The following is a 23917-nucleotide window of genomic DNA, read 5'->3' as shown; positions in this document are numbered from 1 at the left end:
TCGATCCCAGGACCCCTCGATCACGCCCTGAGCCAAAGGCAGACGCTCAACCACTAAGCCACCCAGGCGTCCCTATCATTGTTATTCCTCACTGAGCCCCATATGGGACGCTCAACACACACTGGGAAAGGTCAGGTGATAACAAGATGAATATAGGCAAGAAAGCATCCAGGGAACACATTGAGGGCGTGGACAGATCAGGTTTCCACCAGGCAGCAGCTATTTTATCTTGTCTGCATGCCTGAGTCTTGCCCCCTCTGCCCAGCAAGCCCTGCTCCTGTGCTGCCACTTTGGAGACCAGCCTCCCCACGGAGAGTGAGGCCATTCTAGACTCTAAGAGACATTGCTCCCTGCAGGCTCTCCCTACCACTGCACAGGCACCTGATTCCAGGCAACAGAAAGGAAATACCATTTTAAGAGAGCCCCTCCTTTTAGTGCCATTTCAATGCTAGTTCCATTTCATTCCACCATTGAAGGTGCTTGGGGCTAAGTACAGAGGACAGAAGTGCACAAGACAGGCATACTCCTTGCCCTCAAGAGCTTAGCTTCTTGATATTAAGAGAATGAGTAATTGCACAGATAATAATTTAACGAGGTGTGAGTTGCCTAGCACATAGCAGATGTTCAGAACATTTATTCTAATACATATTGATAGGGTTTAAAGACATAACCAATAAAAACACACAATACCCAGTTAAATGTGAATCCCAAACAAACAATTTTTCAGCATGAATATTCCTGGCATTCATTTCCTGACTTGAGTGAATTATACTTATGTGAAATATTTGATACATATTTATATTAAAAAGTTATTTGTTGTTTGCTTAAAATTAACACATAAATGGGAGTCCTGGATTTTACCCAAATATTGAGCAATGGCATCACAAAGGTAAATAAGACAAGAATCCTGACCTTCAAGGAACTTAGGGTACAGAGGGGTATTTACACAAGAGTTTAATAAATATCCTGATTAGGACCAGAAGTTTCTACAGGAACTTCAGACATGGAATTCTGATCTAGACATCCAAACTGCAATTGGGAGGCAAAGACCATGGGGGAAGTGGCAGGGTGGGGGGGAGGCGGCAGCACCGAATCCTCCAGAGGAAAGATGGGAGATGCAACACACTCGAGGTGCAGGAACACAATGAGTGTGTCAAGAGTTTGAAGCTGGAGAGGCAAGCAGGGAGCAGAGCATAGGGCCATGTCCAGTTGTTGGGACTTTATCCAAGGGTAACTAGAGCCTTTGAAGGGTTTTAAAGGATATGATTCTTCTGGCTATTTGGTGGAAGATGCACTGAATGTTGGCTAGAGAACACTAGACAGGCCAGAAGGAAAGTTGTGGCAGTAATTCAGGTGAGATTCATGGTGGTTTTTGAGATGCTGATGGCAATGGAATAGTGAGAAAACACAAATGCATTATATGGGAGCTAAAATCAACACAGTTTTGTAATATAGAGTGTCAGCAGGGGACAAAGAAATTAAAGAGGATGCTCAGGCTAACTCTTGAGCAACTGGAGGGATGGTGGCACCACCTCCCCCAAGGTGGTGGGGGAAGAAGGATCTAGCACAGGGTGTGGTAGTAAGAGGGCAGAGGATGAGCTAGTTTGGGCCATGCAGAACTGAAGATGCCCTCCAGTCACACGTTGGCTAGCTCTAAGTAGAAGCTGGCTCTGTGGGCCTGGAGCACCAGAGCGCGGTCTGCTCTGGGACTATGGATCTGTGCCCAGAAGTACGTGGACTGTAGTGAAAGCCAAGGGAAGAGTGAGGATTTGGGGAGGAGTCTGCCTGGGGACAGGGTGTGGGATGAGATGGAGTCTAGGGCTGAGCCCGAAGAATTCCAACAGCCAAAGGAGGGAATCAGGAGACAGCAGCTGCCAAGGAAAAGGAAAAGGAACCCGGCAAAGAAACAGGAAGAGAAACCAGATGGTGTCACAAGAGAAAAATCAGCAGAAGTAACTATTTCTGAAAGGAGGGAGGAGTCAGGAGTACTAAATAGTTTGAAGATGGAAGTAGAGGACTAACACATCTGCTGGAATGAGTGACATGTCTTGTCTCGTCTCTGGTGAGGGGCAGAGTACAAAGTGTACGTGGGAGTGGTTCAAGGGTACAACCGGGAAATAAGAGAAATTGAAACAGTGGGTGAGGACAACAGGTTCAAGATGTCTGAGTATGAATGTGGGAGAGAGATGGGCCAGTAGTGAGATGGTAGAGGAAATCCAATCATGTTCAAATGGCTTGGGAGGAGAGCCAGTAGTAGGGGACACTCATGTCGCAGGAGAATGAGGGAGAAGGCCCAGGTGGAGAAAGGAGAGAAGGTCTAGATGACACTGCAGGCCCACGGACTTCTGGCTTCTAGTTCCTTTATTTTTTTTATTTTTTAAAGATTTTATTTATTTATTTATCTATCTATCTATCTATCTATTTATTTATTTATTTATTTATTTATTTATTTATGATAGGCAGAGAAAGAGGCGCAGAGGGAGAAGCAGGCTCATGGCAGGAGCCTGACGCAGGACTTGATCCTGGGACTCCAGGATCGCGCCCTGGACCAAAGGCAGGCGCCAAACTGCTGAGCCACCCAGGGATCCCCTTCTAGTTCCTTTATAAAATAGGAATATTTACTATTTACTAAATGACTACCATTTATTAATCCCTTCCTTACCATGAACACCTAGTCAGTTATACCATCTATGTCTGAGTATAAGGAAATGATCCTTCTCCAATAAGGAAATTAAAAAAAAATTTTTGGCCAAATTGAATGTGAGAGGGATGGCTGGGTGGCTTAGCGGTTGAGTGCTTGCCTTTGGCCCAGAGAGTGATCCTGGAGTCTTGGGATCAAGTCCTGCATCGGGCTCCCTGCATGGAGCCTGCTTTTCCCCCTGCCTGTGTCTCTGCCTCTCTCCCTCTCTCTCTCATGAATAAATAAATAAATCTTAAAAAGAAAAAAAAATTGAACGTGAGAGCTTTCATCACTGCAAAAGAAACACTCAGATGCCTACTGATTCTTCCTTACTTATATACCTGAATCAAACGTAGAAATATTTTGTCTAGTCATACATTTTAAGGAATTGATCTATACCCATCTTTGGCACCAAGGTAATAAATGTCATCAGAGTAATTTTTAGTTATTTAACAGCATTCCAGGGACATCCTGGAGTTTCTTGAGAGCTGGCACTTTCTCTATGTGATGATGGAACATTGAAGTCTGAGCCTAATTCCAAAGCACCCGTTCCCAAAATATCCGATTCCCTTACAACTGCTGCTCACGGAGTTCTCTCTCCAAATCAGAAAGACAGCTGTGCTGACCAAATCGTCGAGGCCCTAAACCCTGGTGTGGTTCCTGACCCACTCACCTGCTTTCACACTTCCCTTTTAGAAAACACCTGGCCGAGTCAGGCAGCCACCAGCCTCCCTGGTCTCTGCTTCCACTCTCCACACCCCTCCCACTATGGTCCTTTCTCCACATGCTGCCACAAGATTCCTCCTTAAACCTGGGCCAGGTCTTGCCACTCACTACACCCAATGCTTCCATCTCACCTACAGAAAAGCCCCAGATCTGCCCTCCGCAGCCCCGTTGCCTCACGACAGCTCCCTCAATGCAATGGCCCAGAGTAACACATGAGCTCCCACCTTAGGGCCTCTGCACTGGTTCCCTCTCAGAATGCTCTTCCCCTACCTGGTCACTCAGGTCTCAAATGTCACTTTCCTGACCTGTTTTGGATGACAAGGGATTTCAAATAATAGCCACTGTGTGTGATGTTAGACCCGGAGGACGGGGAGGCACAGACTGTGACTTTCTCACATATAACCAGAGTCCAGGACTTAACTGGTAGTTAGCCAAAGGTGGATGTATGAAGGTGGGCTAAGAAGACTCACGGATCCCTGGCTTGAGTACTTACTGGTACTGTCCATAGCAAAAGGGAATGGTAAAGAGGGAGATGTGTGGAGGGAGGAAACTAGAGATGCTGAGCTCAGTTTGGGCCATAGTAAATTTAAGGTTCCTATGGGATTGGGATTGGAATGGGTACACCCAGGAGATAAGTCTAGTAGCTGAGTACCACAGCAAGTACCCATAATTTAGCAGGCACCACACCAGGGTTGTATACACTGCTTCTTGAATCCCAAAATCCTTAAGAGGCAGCTATTCCTGGAAATGTACAGCTAAATAAAAGTAATAATTCTAAATTTGGTTCAAATACATGTAACTACATGTCTAATAAACATGTAGACATTTGGGGTACCTGGGTGGCTCGGTTAAGCATCTGCCTTCAGCTCAGGTAATGATCTCAGGGTTCTGGATTGAGCCCCACATTGGGCTCCCTGCTCAGATGGGAGTCTGTATCTACATCTCCCTCTGCCTCTCCCTGCTGCTGTGCCCATACTCTTTCAAAAAATAAAAATTAAAAAAAAAAATAAAAATAGTAAGTAGACATTTGAGTTCATTTGCAATGGTAAAAGTTCCTATGTGCGGGATGCCTGGGTGGCTCAGCAGTTGAGTGTCTGCCTTCAGCTCAGGGTGTAATCCTGGGTTCGGGAATCGAGTTCACACTGGGCTCCCTGTGAGGAGCCTGCTTCTCTCTGTGCCTGTATCTCTGCCTGTGTCTCTAATGAATAAACAAACAAAATCTTAAAAAAAAAAAAAAAGTTCCTATGTTCAATTTGGTCAAAAACCTTTTATAATTTGGGACACCTGGGTGGCTCAGCGGTTGAGCGCCTCCCTTCAGCCCAGGGTGTGATCCTGGAGTTCCAGGATCGAGTCCCACATCAGGCTCTCTGCATGGAGCCTGCTTCTCCCTCTGCCTGTGTCTCTGCCTCTCTCTCTGTCTCTCATGAATAAATAAAATCTTAAAAAAAAAATTTTATAATTTCCTTATTGAAAAAATGAAACGACCTCCTTCTATATTCAGGCATATATGCTATTTAATAAGCACCTTTTATGTGCCAGCACTGTGCTAGGCACACATTAATCAACTATATAATTATAAACCGATAAGTAAAGTATTAATAAATGGTAGCTATTTAATATATAGTAAATACTTCCCCCTTTATAAAGAAATTAGAAGCCAGAAAATGATTTCCATTTTACTGTAGGGAACAGGCTGAGAAAGGGAAAGTATTTGCCAGATGTCCCACAGCCACTGGCACAGTGCAGAACTAAAGCATTCCATGACCTCGAATCTTAATGCACAAAACCCTTTACTACATCTCAGGGCTGCTGCTCAATCTTCAGAATGGAGCTGAAACCATGTGTCTAAATAAAGCCTTACATTATGGAGCCTGGTTGTTTCTCACCTCACCGGAGCTCCCAGCTGTGAGAAGGGAGGTTTGTGTTCATTTTCCAGAGAGGACAAGCTTGGTGAGGCCCAGCTGGTGAAGTGTCAGAACTGAGATCAGAGCCAGATGGGACTCATGACAGACAAGAACTTCTCCTTATAAAGAGCAACAATCTTCTGGAGTCTCACAGGCCCAGATTTTAGCAAAAAGTGGTTAATGAAAACAGGCATTACAGCTTGCAAATCAGATAAATTATGAAATTTATTTATATTTCACCATTTAAAAGCCAGAACATAACAAATTTCACTTTCTGGAAAGTCTTCTTATTAGAAATACATGAAGTGCACTTAATACAAGGAATTCAGTTTCTTGGTACCACCAGAGAAATGGACACACACTCACCCGTTCCCTCAAATGAAGGCTTTGTCAAATTTCCCTCCAAACTTAGACCTCTCCATTCAGGGAGGTCTGAGTTAACTTTTTCCAGAAATTACAGTGAAGACACGGACCTTAACATTTGGGCCCTCCCAAGCAACATCACATTAGAAAAAATTCTTTTGCCCCCAAAGGGCCCCGTCTTTGCTGGTTACTAGGCATCTGCAGCCCCTACTGGCAGAGGGAGAGGCCCACGACAGCAGTACACACAGGCCCAAAGCTCTCTGCCACTTGCAACCTCAGCCACTGACCAGAAAAACTTGCCATGGTCAGTATAGAGAGGTCTGACACACAAAAAAAATGAACCTAAATCCACATGCCTTTTGGTCAATCAGAGGTTCTGCTCCTACAGATTAGACTGACAGGTCTTAGCCTTGTATTTATTAGTATTTGCAAAACATGGTGAACTTCAAGTTTTTTGAGCTATTATCAAAGCAAGCTTCCAGTAGACAGTTTCCAACAACAAGTGCCCACAAGAGACGTATTTGCCTTCTGAACAGTGTTGTCTTGTCAAAAAGAGCAGGCTGTGATACTAGATTTCCTATAACCTCTGCTTTAGAGAGCAAGTTTTCATGTGGAAACCAGTTTCATAAGGAAACCATTTGTGATAGAAAAGCAATAGTCAGTTTAATCTAAGTTACCAAATTAAAAAAAAAAAAAAACAAACTACAGTATCCACCGGAGCCCCTAAACCCCCTCCTTCTTATTCATTTGAGGACTCCTCATGCTGAAAGGACAAGAACGTAAGCAGGCTCCGAAAGAGAAAGGTAAACGTGACCCAGTCATTTGAAAATACTGCATTAGTTTAAAAATCAAAACCAAAAAACTATGGCCCTCACACTGCTCTTAGCTGACTGACCCTCCTCCCCACTTATGGATAAATGGAGTTTAACTTTCCTAACCTAGAAAACACTTATTCTCACTAAAAATATATGGTTACACCTTATCCTAAAAAGGCACCATGCAGGCATTTAAGATTGAACCAGTTAATTCTACGGGTGTGCAGGAGTGGCAGGAAAATATCACTAATCAAAACTTCCAGCATCAGATCATGCTAAACCCAGAACATTCACCCCAACAGGCCTTTTGAAATGTTTCCCAGGAGGTAAACTCGTTTTTGGCAGCTGCTGCTAAGGACCGACTAACAAGAACTTACACCACACAGAAGGAGCTCCATCAGTGATCAGACACGCTACTGCCAGAGGTCACACACCTCAGGGACAAGGAGAGGAGATGCTGGTCTCATTTGTGCTATTCATGACCTAGAAAAGGTCCTGGCTGGCTCAGAGGACCTGAGAGATGAACACTAAATGAGAGGAACAAGTGTGAAACAGGGACAGGTAGAGAAGCTGGCGTCTCCTCCAGGAGAGGAAGATGCAGCTCCAGAAAGTAGCTGAGGAGCAAGACCAGACATGTAACAAAATTAACGGTAGGGAAGACCCCAAGGAAAGGACGGCTCTGACTTAGAGACCTCTTTCCCTGTTAGAAGTGAGCCTATCCTAACACCACAGCTCACTTCCAGGTCTGTTGTACATTTAAGGTATATGAGTCACATGTTTCACGCCTAACACACAATGGAAGGTCTGGAACATGAGACGGACAGCAGAGACTGTTCACTGATCGATGATGGAGCGCTGCAACACCTGATTCATCATGTCCTCTTCATCAACATCGTAATCCTATGGGCGAAACACAGACACTAGGCCTCAGCACCGGGTACAGGGCAGACTCACATTCAGCAGGAGAAGTGGGATGGGCTCTGTAGAGGACAGCCCAGGACTGATCCCAGCTCCAGTCTGCAAGGCCAGCCACGTAACTGTGGGCAAACTGCTTGACCTCTCTGTGCCCTTGCTGTCTCATCCTGACCATGAACATACTGATGGCTCCCTCAGGCACAGACCTTGAGGACCAGAGGGCACCTGCATGGAGCAAGGCACAGACCAAGTGCTCGAATGGGAGTACACTGGAGTGAAACTTGCCTTTTTAATTCAATGAGGCCAAGTTATCCACTTGGTAGAACCTGGGAATCTTATGCCTCTTCACAGCATTAACAAAAAGGACAGCTATTTTGAAGTCTAAATCTCAGACACTCTCTTAGACTAAGAATAAATATTCTTATGACAACTTAGGAAAGACTCAAGCTTTCCTTCTCAGGTCCTGAAATACAGCCATTAAGACTGAATACTACTCTGAAATCCTCATGACATATATTTATAAACAAACAAATGGTTTACTTTGAGTAATTGGCCAAATTAATCTATTACTACTATGCCAAGACAACAAAACCGCTCAGCTCTGGGGATCCCTGGGTGGCTCAATGGTTTGGTGCCTGCCTTCGGCCCAGAGCATGATCCTGGAGTCCCGGGATCAAGTCCCACATCGGGCTCCCTGTATGGAGCCTGCTTCTCCTTCTGTCTGTGTCTCTGCCTCTCTGTGTCTCTCATGAATAAATAAATAAATGTCTTTAAAAAAAAAAAAAAAAAAAAAAAAAAAAAAAAAAAAACCCTGCTCAGCTCTAGGGAGAGGCTACAAACCAGATGAACACTTCTGGTGAGTGGAGGTCTTGTTGGACTTGAAGTACTTTAAGAAATGTGATACTTCCTATGAAATTCTACCTTTCCAGTTTCTTGGGGTTGAGCTAGGTGGAGGAGACTGGCACTACTGTGCTTGTATCTCCATATAGTAACGATCAGCTGGAGCTGATGGCAACATAGCATGTATCGGATACTGCCTAGCTTTCAAATCCTCATGACCACTGCCATTACTTGCCAGGTCCCCATGGGCATCTGAGCTTCAGGATCCTAAGCCAGGTTCTGTAATAGGTAAAAACTACACATACCAAAAGAAAGTGGGAAGAATTTTCGGGAAAAAACCCAGGGAGCAAGCTTTCACTATGTTTCATTGCAAATGACTGGCCAGTTTGCTTTCATAAATACCACACAACAAAGGCTCTGGCCACTCACTGGGCTCCCGAGTATAGACCACACAGCTGCTGTTCCTGGGAGCCCATCATATCAGTGACAAACTCAACAATGAGACCCATAGTTCTCTAGGCAAGAGAAGGGAGGTCCTTGTGCTGTACCCCCAGGGGAAGGATCAGGGCCCAGGCTCCAGACTCACCACAAAAGTATCATAAGAAAATTGGTGCCGGCGCTGGATGTGCTCTATGAAGTTGGCGCTGCGGTAGTTGGGGTCTCCCCAGGGCATCGAGGCACATATTGGGCAAACCTTTCAACAAAGAAGCACAGTCTTAGACACCTGACATTTGAGCTGACATTAGCCCTCTGTGGCCTGTATCTGGCCTCCTTTCTTCCAGGGCAGTCTTCCTAACACACCCGTGGCCTGGCCATTCCTTCAAATGCACATTAGTATCCTAGAAAATAGTGTCAGCCTCCTACTCAGGTCAATGACACTGAGAATGCAAAAAAGCTTTGGCTATGATACCACCCTTTTCTGATACCCTACTGTGACCAGGACGTGTATCAGCCCAATAAGGGCCTAAACCCAGCACACAAAATAATCCAAAAACACAAAGAAAATCAAGGAAATGACAAATGAACCATATCCTGAAGAAGTAAAACACAGCCTCCTGTGCTACTTTTATAAAGTCAACGCTCAGATGAGAGGGCTAAGGCTGAAAACCCCTCACATAAGTTGATCTGGGCTCTGACGATTGGGAGGTATTTGGAATGACAAAAAGAACATGAAAGGGTGCTTTAGCAGGCAGGCAGTTGCACAGAGAAGCCAGGCGGCAGCAATAGAGGCCAACAGCCAGGCGATCGGTCTGGCTAGAATGCAAAATTCAGAGGTGGAAAGAAGAGCTGGGCCAGGGGAAGCAGCAGGCCTAAGTGGTGGCGTGGAGATAGAACCCCACCCATTTACAAGTAAGATAGGATGACAAAAGTGAGTGGCAAGAGGTCAATCTGAAATGGTGTAAGACTCCTTGGTGGAAGGAGCTGGGCTGGTGCTGGAATGTGGGTCAGGTCCAGAGACGGAGAAGTGGCTTCCAATGGGAAGGGCTGAAACATTAACGGTTACGGAATATATAGATGGAAAGGGAACAGAACAGAGGGCCAACAGCTGATGGAAGAGAGGCTTCAACAGACACAGAACAACCAGAGGAATTTCAGGAAGCCAAAAGAGGAAAGAAAAGAGAAAATTGGGTTGCAATACCAGAAACCGCAGAATACTCTAGCACTATCAAATTTATGAGTGCACTTAGCCTTTAACCAAATTAACACACATCTAAGACTGTACTTTATTAAAAAACACAAGCAAAGATGTGTTAAAAATTTATGGCTGCATTTTAAAACTTACCATGCAAATTAATTTCAAACCTACAGAAAAGCAGATAGCACGTTGATGATCCATCCTTCATCCCCAACACCTAGATTTTAGTTTGGCATACTTATTTCCGGAAAAAAATCAGACATTTTAAAGTAAGACACACTATCTCACCTGTAACTGTTTCACTAGTCCTCAAAACAGGAACTTTCCTTTATGTATCCCATACCATAATCCCACCTGTCAACAATTCTTTAGAAGCATTTAATACCCAATCCTCACTCAAATTTCCTGATACAGTCTAAAACTGACCTCAGTGTTCATTAATAAGGGACCAATTAAACTGCAGCACAGACAGGTAACAGAAAACTGTGACGCTCATTAAAAAAGCAGATCTACATGTACAGATGTGGGGGTAGATGTTAAAAACACTGATTCAGTGTGTAGAATGTGCTGTTATTTGCATAAAAAGGGGAAAATAAAAATAAAAAAAATAAAATAAATTTTAAAAAAGGGGAAAATACAGGAATCTCCCAAGAACATCTGGAAACTACAGATGTCTTTGAATTACACGAGTTTCCATTTTTCCACACACAGCTGAGCACTACTGACCTGCCAATGAGCATAAAAGAGAACCATTTCTGATGTTTTGGAGAGAAAATTGGTTTAGGAGCTAGGACACTGGTTCCAGTACCAGCTCTGCTGCTACATAGCTCTATAATGTGACCAATCCACTTAACTTGGATGGCACAAAAATTTCTTCCTTCACTCCCGTCTAAGAAGTGCAGGGCAGGATGGTGGTAGGAAATGAATTTCAGTCTCTATCACTTTACTTCATTAACATCCATTATCGTTTTCATAATTACTAACATAGTTAAGCTTATCTGGCGAAATTTAAAATGGAAAATGCATAGTGAGGGCAGGTGGGTGGTGTTTGTACCTTTCTGCACTTGCTCTTTCAATGAGTAATCAGTTTTTGTTGTTAAAGATTTTTATTTTTATATTTAATTTTTTATATTTAATTTATATTTTATTTTTAAAGTATTTATTTATGAGACACAGAGAAAGAGAGACAGAGACACAGGCAGAGGGAGAAGCAGGCTCCTCACAGGGAGCCTGATGTGGGACTTAATCCCTGGACCTCGGGATCACACCCTGAGCCGAAGGCAGATGCTCAACTGCTGAGCCGCCTAGGTGCCTCTGAGTAATCAGTTATTAAGAACCACAACTAAAACATCTTGAAGAAATGGCTAAAACCTTGGCTATGGGTATTTTTTGTTTTTGTTTCTGTTTTTTACGGAACGTAACTCTTATCTTGCCTACTGAAGCCAAAGAACATGTACTATGAAGTTTCTGGAACCACAGAAAAGTAACAGGTTCAATGACCACTTCAGGTTAGCATCTGCCTACAGAAATTTCAAAAGTCGTTTCTGTAACAAAGATATAAATGTTAGATGAAGATTAGTATCAAACGGTGAGGCTACTTTTGAGTGAGAATAATCAATTCTTTCTGAGTGATCTCAGGAAAGGCTGGCAGGCCAGAGAGGCACTTTTTACACCATGAACTGACTACATATGAAGAAGATATATTTAAAAAATTGTACAGAAGTGGGGCGCCTGGGTGGCTCAGTCAAAAGTATCTGCCTTTGGCTTGAGTCATGATCCCAGGGTCCTGGATCCAGCCCTACATTGGCTCCCTGATCCGCAAGGAGTCTTGCTTCTCCCTCTGCCTCTGCCCCTCCCCCTGCTAGTGCTTGCTCGCTAATTAATAAATAAAAGGCTTAAGAGAATTGCAGGGGGCACCCCCGGTGGCACAGCGGTTTAGCGCCGCCTGCAGCCTAGGGTCTGATCCTGGAGACCCAGGATCGAGTCCCGAGTCGGGCTTCCTGCATGGAGCCCGCTTCTCCCTCTGCCTGTGTCTCTGCCTCTCTCTCTCTCTCTGAATAAATAAAAAAAAAAAAAAAAAAAAAAAAAGAAAGAAAGAAAATTACAGGGATGCTTGGGTGGCTCAGTGGTTGGGTGCCTGCCTTAGGCTCAGGGTGTGATCCCGGAGTACCTGGGATCGAGTCCCGCTATCAGGCTCCCTGCATGGAGCCTGCTTCTCCCTCTATGTCTCTGCCTCTTTCTCCCCCTGTGTCTCTCATGAATAAATAAATAAAATCTAAAAAAAAAAAAAAATTGCAATGGTTCAGAAAGCAAGGACTCAAGAAGCCAGCTGGGACCATGGAGAACATGATGTCATCAGGGGTGGAAGCTGAATCTGGAGGGAATAAAGGGTTTGAAGAGACAGCAGCAGCAGCTGGAAAATGACAAGCTTGAGGGAAAAGATCAACTAAACACTAGAGAGCACAGATTGAATATTCCTCCCACTAAGGAGCCAGGGAAGATGGGCATATCTAAGGAAAACAAGGGCGAGGCATCGGTAGAGGGCAAAGCTGAGGTGAGAGGAGTGAAGACACAGGATAGGGCAAGCCACAGGAGCAGGGAAGTCTTACTTTGTGCTAGGCCCTAAGTTCAGTCCTCTCTATGGGTCTGAGGACACACGTAAGAGTCAGACTTGGAAAGCATCCTTCTCCTGAGTACAAAATGGAATGATAAGGACAAGGAAGAAGGGCTGCAAATTCAAGTGCTCACAGTGACCAGATTAGTAAGACACAAGAGCAAAGGAGAATGAGTATAAACCCATCCCATCTAGGTGGGCAGCAACTACTCTAGGCCAGCTGGCTCTTGCCTGAACTCCCAGTTTCTCAAATGTAGAGCATCAAGACTGAGAAATCTTCGGATTTTTAAAGATTAAAAAGGAAGTTAAAATGTGTACAGGTCAGATGTATCCCACAGACTGCCAGTCTGTAACCTCAGAGGTAGATCAGAGAGCAATGGAGACAGAAGGAGGAAGAAAGGAATTCACACCTGATATTCCGAAGTAAGTTAAAAGCAGGATTTAGTGTTACCTGTGGAAAGGTTGAGAACAGTTCATGCTCCGAATTTAATGCAAACAGTGCTCAGAACAGCCATCAGAGAGTGTGTGTGCCTAGCAGCAATAGGGCCTGGCTGAAAATGACCCACAATGAGCTAAACTGGCCAAGTTCCCCAGTGAGAGGAGTTGGGAAAAGCAAACCAGAGGGAATTTATCTGTCAAATCTGTCACAGCACAACAGTAAGAGCTCAGGGAGCTCAGTGTAAAAAGTGGCTGTATTAACCGGAATGTGGGCTTGGTAAGGAGTTCAATAAAGTCAAGAGAAGATCTAGGGTATTCTCAAACAGGCCACCTGTATCTTAAAATTTGCAGCAAAAGAAAAATAAAGAATGCCACCAGACCTAATCCAATTAACAAAAGCTCATGCAAGTACTAAAGTCTATGCACCACCTTTTAAGCCAAGGGAGCTGACGTTTGCCTATAAATCTAGGTATACAGTCAAGAGAGCAGCCTAAAATAAATGGAAAAACTGAAAACTATGGAGGAGGTTGTATCAAGATCTAGCCTGTCAATGACATTAAGAGGGAAGGGGGCGCCTGGCTGGCTTAGTCAGTGGTGTGTGTGACTCTTGATCTTGGGGTTGTTCAGTTTAAGCCCTATGATGAACATAGGGCTTACTTGGGGAAAAAAAAAAAAAAAAAGAGGAAAGGGTAATACTGCAGACATAGACCACATTAAAACAAAACCACATGCCAGTCTTGATACTTAAACTGAGAAGACTGATAAGCACTTTCTTAATCATTTCATACATTCTCTTTCCCCACAACTACAGACAAACTAGGGAAATGGTAGCTTTGCAGAGGACAAACTTTGTGGACACCAAGGGATCCAAGTTAACATAACCAATGACAGGGGCAACAGACATCCCATGACCCCTGATGTGGCACCCGGAGCACACATTGCTCATGGAACTTCTCCACCTCTAATGATGAAGAATCAGACACACCCAAATTGAAGGACATCTGACAAAACAACTGGCCTATCCTCTTTATGTTAAAGTAATGAATGGCGAAGAAAGGCCGAGGGAGGGATCCCTGGGTGGCGCAGCGGTTTGGCGCCTGCCTTTGGCCCAGGGCACGATCCTGGAGACCCAGGATCGAATCCCACGTCAGGCTCCCGGTGCATGGAGCCTGCTTCTCCCTCTGCCTGTGTCTCTGCCTCTCTCATTCTCTCTCTCTGTGACTATCATAAATTTAAAAAAAAAAAAAAAAAAGAAAAGAAAAACAAAAGAAAGGCCGAGGTATAGAGACATGACAACTACATATAACACAAAGATCCAGGATTTGGGGGGAAGATATTGCAATGAAGGATATTCCAATATTAAAATTTCAAGGTATTCCACGGCCCCCCCCCTTTTTTTTTTTTTAAGTAATCTCTATGACCAATGCAGGGCTCAAACTCACGACTCCAAGATTAGGAGTCACATTCTATACTGACTGAGCCAGCCAGGCACCCCCTAAAATTGTTAAAATTTAAACAAGTATTCTGTATTAAATATTAGATTCTGTCAATGTTACACTTCCTGAGTGTGACAAACACAAAAAATAAGATTTTTTTTTTACATGATTTTTTAAGAAAATGTTCTTGCTCTTAGGAGATACATGCTGAAGTATACAGGAGCAAAAAGTCATAGTACCTGCAATTTATCACTGCAACTTATCACTGCAAAAAATATGTACATATAGAGTATCATGAAGCAAATATGGTAAAATGTTATCATCTGTGAATCCAGGTGAAGGATACACAGGAGATCAGTGTATATAAAAGAAAATTTACAAAGTCCAGGTCATCTTACCACAGACTTGGTGTCCGTGCTGTGGCATAACTTGCAGTGCTCCACTAGTCCTTCCTGATCAAAGTTCTTCTCAGGACAGTAAGGGCAAGGAAAGGTGTAGCGATTGGGGACATTCCTGGAAGATGAAAGGCAGGAAAACAGAAGAAACCTGAGTACTTTTCCACACTTCGACTACTGTACTCCCCCAAAAAAGGAGCAAAGTGCAATGTGTTATGACAGGGATTCTGACAATCACTTCAGAATGAGATCAAATGTTGAAAATAATAGAGCTAATACTTGAAGTGAGCATCAGAGTCCTCCACACAACCCCCCACCCCACCCCACCCCTAACACAAAAACTGACATCAGCTGTAGCCAGAATAACAATTATACCTCTACTTCCCCAAACTCCTACAACTAAACCCTTCAACATGCAAAGTGTCCACTGTCTTCATAGCAAAGATGACCTCCACCTAAAGGAGTGTTTGAGTCATTTACCTTGGCTGAAGGGAGGCATCCTTGGTGGTGGCCTTCACACCTTCCATGATGTAATTCTGGTATTTGGAACAGGTAGCCACATGGGCCCGGATCTTGGATAGGAAGAACTTAGACAGGAAGAATCAGAGCCCACAAGTTAGTCAGTACCAACACAGTCCCAAAGCAAGGTCAAAATGAAAACCAGACCTGAACCACTCTGGCAAACAATCTCACCAGACTCCTGGCTATGCTGACAGGGCTGAAAGCAAGTTTGTTGCAGGCTTTTTGTTAATACCAAGGCTGATAATCTTATTTAACCAACCCAGGACATCTGCTTCCACTCTAAAATAACTCTCCTAGAGGTTTGCTTTTATTCAAGGTATGCTCTCTGCTCACATACTCCAAATGCAGTGAAGGTTTAAAAGTTTTCCACACAGCATTCTAACTTGCTCCTCTAGGCAGTCCGGGTGGCTTAGCGGTTTAGCACCGCCTTCAGCCCAGGGTGTGATCCTGGAGACCCAGGATGGAGTCCCAGGTTGGGCTCCCTGCATGGAGCCTGCTTCTCCCTCTGCCTGTGTCTCTGCCTCTCTCTCTCTCTCTTTCTCTCATGAATGAATAAATAAAATCTTTAAAAAAAATTTTTAAAAATAAACTAGCTCCTCATAGTAAGCCAAGAACACATTTCATTATGTGCAGCAGTAAAAAAAAAAAAAAAAAAGTAATCATTTAAATAAAAGAGATAAACACCAGTAATTCTAATTAAAGTTACAGAATGCCACATTGTGATAAATGATCTTAAAAAAAAACTGAAATCTGAATTCCATTTCCCCTATAAAATCTAGTCCTTGCAAGATGGAAAGAGAAAGAAAACCTAGAGGAGAGTGCTTCATCGCAGGTGTTCTAAAAGCAAAGGAAAAGTATAAGGAATGAAGAAAGAGAAGAGGTAAAGGGAAGATAAGACATTTTTGGAGGTATAGTAGTACACCTGGAAATATAATACAATATAATAACTAATCTTTAAAAATGGAGAAAAATCAAAAGTATACAGAATAAAACAAAAAAATCCATCATGCATGTAGTACAAGGATAAAGTAATGGGTAATTTCATTTCAATATCCTGAGTTTCAAAATGAAAGGAAACCACAAGAAAAAAAAAGAAAGCTTCATTATTTGAGCTCCAGCTTACCATAATGCTCCCTTCTGTCTTACCTCTAGCTAAAGAACTTGACTTCAAGCTGCCAACCAAAGAGCTCCCAATTAAAAGGGATAGGAAACAGCCCTATTCAGAATGATAGTCACTCTGCAGCCCTAGTGCTAAATCACTCTGAAAGAAAGAAGGTAAAGTATATCCATTCTATGGCCATCCATACTAATATGTTAGTAATGAAACGGACAGGTTGTCTAGTAAGTCATTAAGTGAAAAAAATTTTTCAAAAGTGAGAAAAAGCTCTAGAACTAGAGTATGCTCCTATTTTGTAAAATTCCTACATCTGTGTTTGTCAAAGGGCAGAAAATATTTTGCAGCCTTCTAAACCCAATCACTTTTAAACAGGTAATCTCTGGAGTGGGAAACAAGCCTACAGTATTTCATATGCTTTACGGTCTGAAATGAACAGAATCATAATTTTGAAACCTGTAAGACTGTGTGTGTGTATAGCTTGGAAAACGAGATTGTAGTTTTTCTCCTTTATAATTATAATAGATGTTGAAATACACTTGATTCTAGCATGATTATACAAAAAAGCACGGGTGCATTTCGAATGTTAGGTATTGTTTTTACAATCACATAATTTCATCCTAATCTTTATGTCATGATTCCTCCCTGTCAAGTACTAAAAAATTCAAATATTTTTTATATCTATAATGATAAAGATTGTAAAATTTCCCCTCTAGCTCACTGCAGCAGGTGACTTCCTTTTTTTTTTTTTTTTGTTTTTGTTTTTGCAGCAGGTAACTTCGAGATGTTTATCTTATTTTACACTTAAAAAAATTAAGAAATAGCATTCTGTCATTACATTCTAATGGAAATTACACATACTGCTTTGGAAAAGTGGCTCTTTTATAGGGAAAAAACTAGGATAATGGACTTATATGGTTTTCAAAGCTACAATATATAATACACTAAACCAACTGTTAAAAGAACAAAGCAAAACCAATAAGGTCACTAAGATGAACCGGCACAGCCATTGCCACAGATAACTAGCATGCACACGTGCTGTAAGTCACCTAGTCATGCTCTAACTTCAGGAACAACGTGGCAACAGCTCTGCGTTTTACCCCCTCTCATTGCAGAAAGACACTGACTCTTCCATTTTACTTCCACATACATTTTTACGGCAGCCATGGCAAGAAGTCTCTGTGCTCTCAATCTGCCGCTCGAGCTCCGCGGCTCGGACGCCAGGTGCCAGAGCGCTGCGACACACCCCACAGACAGGCTTCTTCGGCTTCAGACATTCCTGCAGGCATGCAGAGCAAAAGCTAGAACAAGACATACAGAGAACCTGCGTCATGCATTGTGGAGACAAGACAACAAAAATGGATAAACTTTTAAAAAGACATCAATGAATAATGGATTATAAACATATTGCTCCCTGTTCCTGATTCAAATACTGAGTCTTCCCGTGCCAGGAAGGGGATGGGGGAGTGTCCTGCAAAGAACACACAGGTCCAACAACAGAAACAAACACAAACTATCATGATACACAGTGAAAAGGTTTTGTGGCACAGTCTTCAAACCTTAGCACCTGCCACTGAGGGATCTTGGTGGGGTTTCCTGAATCTCAGTTTCTCCTCTGTGAAATGGAGACAGTAGTAGCCACCTCTGGGATTACTGGAATGGAGTATGTTTAGCAGCCCCTCAGTACAGTGTTAAACACATATGAAATGCACCACAAATAGGAGGTGCTATATCATCAGAGGTGAATGTAAAACACTATGAGAAGACAGAGATAAGACCACCTAGTTGTGACCCAAGAAGGACAGTGCTGGTAGGACTTCAGAAGCAGCATTCACAAAACAGCCTTAAAAGAGCTCAGCTGGCAGAGGAAGGTAAAAGCATTCCAGGCACTTAGACTTAAAAATTCATGACGCACCTAAGGAAATAAAAGTCTAACATCTTTCCTCATGAATGGTAGGAACCCAGATGTTTAAAGATATCAACAAGGCCAAATCCAAGTTTTAGAAAAATAGCTGAGGTTATCATGGACAAGAGAGTTGTTGGTTTTCAAAAAATATTTTTAGGTGAGAAAAGACAGGAGCCTTGAAGTAGAAACCAAACAGATTGGCTAAGGCAAGGAATTCTTTTTTTTTTTTTTTTTTAAAGGCAAGGAATTCTAAGGGCCTGAGGCAACAGAGAATTAACTCAGGAAATGATTCAGAATGGAGTCAGTAATACTTGGGAACTTACTAAATTTGGAGAAGGAAAGTCAAAAAAGGCCAAGTTTCTATCCTGAAACCTATGCAGGGAGTGATGCTGAGATAAGGTATACAGAAAGAAAGGACAATAAAGGGATGGAAACAGCCTGGCTACATACCTGACCTGGGATTTAAGGCAAGATAACAAAACTTGCCAGGAAGAACTCAGGATGTATAATCAAAGGTAACCTATGCCATCTGACAAATTTTTACCATATCTAAGTATTTTCTTCCTCTTTGTGATAAAGCTAGATGTTAACACTGCCACACAAAATAAAACAGACTGGGAGAAATTGAGGGGCCCTAATGATTTACCACTGAGAGCAAAGTGGAGAAAGAAACAAAATCCCTGTCTTCTTAATGCTTGTATTCCAAAGTGGAGGGGAAAAAAAAAAAGTTTCTGATAGTGATTTAAGTATAGGAAGGAAATAGGGCAGCCCTGATGGCCCAGCGGTTTGGCGCCACCTTCAGCCTGGGGTGTGATCCTGGAGACCAGGGATCGAGTCCCACGTCGTCGGGCTCCCTGTCGGGCTCCCTGCGTGGAGCTTGCTTCTCCCTCTCCATGTGTCTCCGCCTCCCTCTCTCTGTCATGAATAAATAAAATAAAATATTTTTTAAAAAAGTATAGGAAGGAAATAAAACAAGGCAAAGAGATCAGCCAAGGTGGATCATACTGAGCTTCTTTAAGGAGGCAGTATTTGAGCTAAGACCTAAAACTCCGAGGAGACAGTCACACGAACTTGGACACGAAAAGTTCCACAAAGAGAGGATATACCAAGTACAAAGGGATTTCCAAAAAGCAGAAAGGAGGCCTTTGGGACCATGATATGAAGACCACTGGAAGATGTTAAGTGATTAGGCTGGACAGGTAGACAGGCTTGTGGCCATCATTTGACTTAACTATTCTCAAAGGCAGATCACAAGAAGAACCCAAGAGAGCAGAGGGTCCAGAGAAACCAATCCCAGCTGGTAGAAAAAAGCAGCTTCAAGCACACACCAGGACAATTCATTGACCAAATGTTCACGAGTCACTTTGTGCTCCAGTCATCCCCAACATGCAAGCCTGGTTTTAAAAAGTGCCTGTATCTTGGGCTGGCTTTCAGTTTCCCTTTCCTATTTCATAGGCCTTAATACAATTGAGCCTTTTAGGTGCTCCATCCTTTCTGCTACAGTGCTGTGTAAAGAGTTCCTTCTCTTGGGCTCCCAACACCTACCCCTCTCCAGCTATATTCTGCTAAACTGGAGGGACACAGTCATTCAGGGCTTAAAATAAAGTTTTATAAAAACTCAACACCCCAGCCAGCCAAAGTTACGATGCTGGTTTCTAAGCATAAAAGTTAGCAAAAATCTGCCACTAACTAGCCTGAGCAAAAAGCACTTGGCTGGAGCTAAGGGAGATTTGTGCTCCCTTCACAGAGCTGTATTCTTCTGTCTTCAATCAGCATCAAAATTGATGAACACGTGAAACTAGTGTGGTGAGTGCAGAAAGGAACCAAGTTTTGAAACCCAGTACTGCCCCTTGACCTCTGACCTAGGGAAGGTTCACGTGGCTCAAGGAAACTTCAACTTTTGCTGCTCTTCAGTTGGTAAACTGTGCTGAGTCAAGCCTCTTTATAACTATTGTGAATGAAATCCAGTGAATTAACACAAAATCAGGTAAAAGCAGTGAGGGGCTGATCCCAAGAAAAAAGGACTCAATAAAAACACTGTCTAGCCTTCACTTTAATGCTCATGAAATTTGTTTCCACCACCAATTTCTTAGTTCATTCATCCATTACCTGATCTCTCCCCCACAAACCAGTTTGATCCCTATGACCCTCCATTCCACACTGAATTTTCCCAGTAGTCTGAACATTTGTTAGTCTAATTATCACTTCACTGGCTTGTACACTTTGAGGGCAGAATCATCTTGTTTCTTACTGTGCCAAGACACTGGCACATGGTAAGCACACAAATACTTTAGTCAGTTGAATATAAGATTGGAAGATGGATGCTCAGACACTGCTGGGCAATGGGGATACAGAGAGGGGCAACACAGATAGGATCACTGCCCCTCATGATCCCTAAGTCTGGCTTTATGCAAGGAAGAAGGAAACCCCAGGAGTGAAGCAGGGAAGTAATTCGAGTAGGGATAGTGATAAGGGAGGTTAAGTTAAACTGGGACTTAAAGTCTGGAAAGGATTTGGGGTAGCTGGCAGGGGAGATGCAGGTGAGCAGGAAGAGTTCCAGGCTACCTGAACTCCAAGTGGGAACAGCCCAAAACTAGAAAAAGCTTAAGAGTACTTGAAGAAGCAAAAAGCACTCTGTGGCTGGGGAGCCCTTGCCAGGTGCCAAATTATTCTCTGGGCTCGCAAGGAGACACCTGCAGTTCATGTGGGAAGAGTTAGACAATAGTGAGCCTGACCTATGTGAGCCTCAGTTCCCTCACCTGCCATATGGCTGCCAACCCTCTTTCCCTGCAGTACTGCTGTAGGAGTAAGAATACCTGTGAGGCCCAGCAGGTGCCTATCTTGTCTACTCTCCAGTAAAGGTGTCCTAAAACCAATGCCAAGGTGATGCTGAAGATAATAAGCACTGCAGGAGACCACTGAGGAAATGCCAACCCCCCAGTGGCAAGAAGTGACCACATTTTCTACAGTCCTCTCAACTGAGGTGTTGGCGTGTCTGATGGAGCAAGGCTTAGATTCAAATCCCAAGGGGGCGCCTGAGTGGCGCAGCGGTTGAGCGCCTTGCCTTCGGCCCAGGGCGTGATCCTGGAGACCCGGGATCGAGTCCCACGTCGGGCTCCCTGCATGGAGCCTGCTTCTCCCTCTGCCTGTGTCTCTCGTGAATAAATAAAAGCTTTAAAAAAAAAAAAAAAATCCCAACAACCTCGAGCACCTACCCCAGCCGAGGGTCTGTATTGGCAATTTTCACACACATCCCCTTCAGCCGTTGTGACCAGCGTATTAGCGGCATGCGGGCCAGGGAGGCTTAATTTCAAACAAAACGCAGCAAACCTCGGACACAAGCAGGAATGCTAACAATCGCTATCTGTGACTCCCAACCCCTTTCCGTTGATGGCAGCCTGGTGAGATTCTACCATCAAGACTTCCCTTTTGTTCTTTTAGTCTAGTTTTCGGCGTTTTTCCAACTTCAGTGCACATTCGAATTACTTGGCAGAACTGGACACCTGGCGCCATATACGTACCATGTACTTCGGAAGCAACGCTCAGGCTTTCAAGGGCAACGGTGGCTCTCCGAGGGCCGATTTTATATTTTTCGAGTGAACTCCACGCCCAAAGCGGGGCCCGAAATGACGACCTCCAGAACCGAGTCACATGCTCTACCTGAAGGAGCGAGCCAGGCGCCCCACCTGATCCCCGACAGGGTGCGACTTCCACTATCGCGGGTGAGGAGTCTCACAGGCCCCCTCACAGGAGGCGCTCACCAGACGACGCGCTACTTGGAAGCGAGCAGGACCGAGAAGCGCCCCGCCGACTTCCACGCGCCTTCAGGAGCCCCGTTGGGCCCCAGGAAGAGGCCCCTCTGGCCCGGTCCTCGCGCTTTCGCGCTTTCGCGCTTCCGCTCCGAGACCCTCCCCGCCCGGGCCGCGCCCCTCCCCATTCAGGTCTCCCCCACCTCACCCCCCACCTCCGACCAGGCCCTGGCTCGCCGCTTACACGTGACCGCAGGGCACTTGCACGGGCTTCTCGTACACTTCTAAGCACACGGGACACGTGAAGCGGCCCAGCGGGTCGGACTCCGCTGCGGGCCCAGCCCGTTGCGCACAACCCTCACGCTCCTGCTGTTGCGCCGCCATCTTGCTGCCGCGCCGAGCGGCGCAACGGCGGCCGAGAAGGAGGAGCCCGAGGGGGTGGGGCCGAGGCCGCGGGCTGGCGCGCGCTCGGGGCGGGGCTTGCGCCCGCCGGGGCGGGGCTAAGGCGGGACCTTGCGCGGCGAGGGACGCTCGGGGCGGGGCTGATGGAAAGGACGCGCGGCTGGGGAGGGGCTTGTGGGCGGGCCACGCCCCCTGCCCCTCCCCCTCACCACCCCCGACGGACGGGAGGGAGGGAGGGGGGGGGGCGCGAGGCCGCGGGAAATCTGGAAAATGTGGAAGTCAGATCCAGACACCTGCAGAATTGGAACAGGCTTTGTGTTTCAACTGCTGTTTCCTCAATTTAAATCATTACTGTTACTTGAGATTTCACCCCACATCGAGTTGCCTTTTCTTTAAATTTAGGCAAACAAATCTCATTTAAAAAAAATTTTTTTTAAAGGAAATTTTAAAGGGAGATCTGTCATCACTCCTGAACTATGATAAGAAAATAATCACTTATTTCTAAGAGCATTGTAAACACAAAGTAGAAACAAGACAGCCTTATTAACGCATGCCGGATACCGTTGACACTGAAAAAGGAGATTAGCCATTACTAGAGGTGTTGAAGACAGGCTATGGCCATAAACGAGCCGGCCTAGTGAAAGCAGAAGTGGGAGGCTGGTCTCCCTCAGGGAGTGAGTCACCAAGCTTTGGTGCTGTGTTCACCCAACCCGTGGCCATGGGGCCCAACTCCCGCTCTGTAGAGATGGGGAAGCTGAGGCCTCCGGAGATAGTCTAAACCTCAACCTCACAAGAACTGGGCTGACCTGGAGCCCAGATCTTTTGAATGCCAACTTCATCCACTTTCTACTGCACCAAATTGGCTCTTGTAGACAGCCCATTGAACAAAAGATACATCTTGTTAAAAGGCAGGCTCTGCTAACAATTCTAACCTGGTTTTCTTAACCAGGGAAATAAACTATCAAGTAAGCCTCTGCTATGAAAGGCCACAGAGGCCTGACAGTATGGAGTCTATACAGGACAAGTAAATCCTGTTTGTTAACCAGGTTAATTGAATGTAGGAGGATTGTTTTTAGCTATCCATGTGGGCATCTTTTCACCGATAAATAACTTGGCATGTATGCACAGCAGCCCAAGGGAGACAATTTTTATACTTTCTGTTTCTTTTTCCTGTTCCAATGGCAGGCATCCAGTGCATCTGATCTCCTCCCAGCCAAATATGCCATTCCCCCTCCAGGAATGGGGTTACCTTGGCAGGGGCAGAGGTGTGCTGTAGGTATTTACAAGACTTTGTGTTAGCCTTGTAGCTGCTGCCAGACCCTGGGGTGAGGACAGGAAAGCCCCAGACCTGGGCTTCGGATTGACTGCCTCCAGTTTGGTCTCTTGGAATGAGTTTGCCATGAGCTCATATACTTAGTTATAGAGTCAAAAGGGCAGGATTGAGATATTAATAGTGAACTTT

At 44.5% G+C, this 23917-nt stretch overlaps 1 protein-coding gene across 1 annotated transcript; it reads right to left on the bottom strand.

Moving 5' to 3' along the window:
- Positions 1 to 5517: 5517 nt before the first annotated feature.
- On the bottom strand, positions 5518 to 22479 carry RNF114 (ring finger protein 114). The gene is made up of 6 exons (XM_077873538.1): positions 22298 to 22479; positions 17549 to 17699; positions 15243 to 15349; positions 14766 to 14880; positions 8830 to 8937; positions 5518 to 7388 (listed from the first exon to the last, which is right to left on the bottom strand). The coding sequence occupies exons 1-6, from the start codon at positions 22435 to 22437 to the stop codon at positions 7323 to 7325; spliced, it is 687 nt and encodes a 228-aa protein (XP_077729664.1). The 5' UTR covers positions 22438 to 22479; the 3' UTR covers positions 5518 to 7322.
- Positions 22480 to 23917: the final 1438 nt, after the last annotated feature.

The sequence above is a fragment of the Canis aureus genome, chromosome 26, assembly GCF_053574225.1.
Source record: "Canis aureus isolate CA01 chromosome 26, VMU_Caureus_v.1.0, whole genome shotgun sequence".
NCBI lineage: Eukaryota > Metazoa > Chordata > Mammalia > Carnivora > Canidae > Canis > Canis aureus.
The sequence above is the reverse complement of the archived record's forward strand: the minus strand, read 5'-3'. Positions and strand labels throughout refer to the sequence as shown.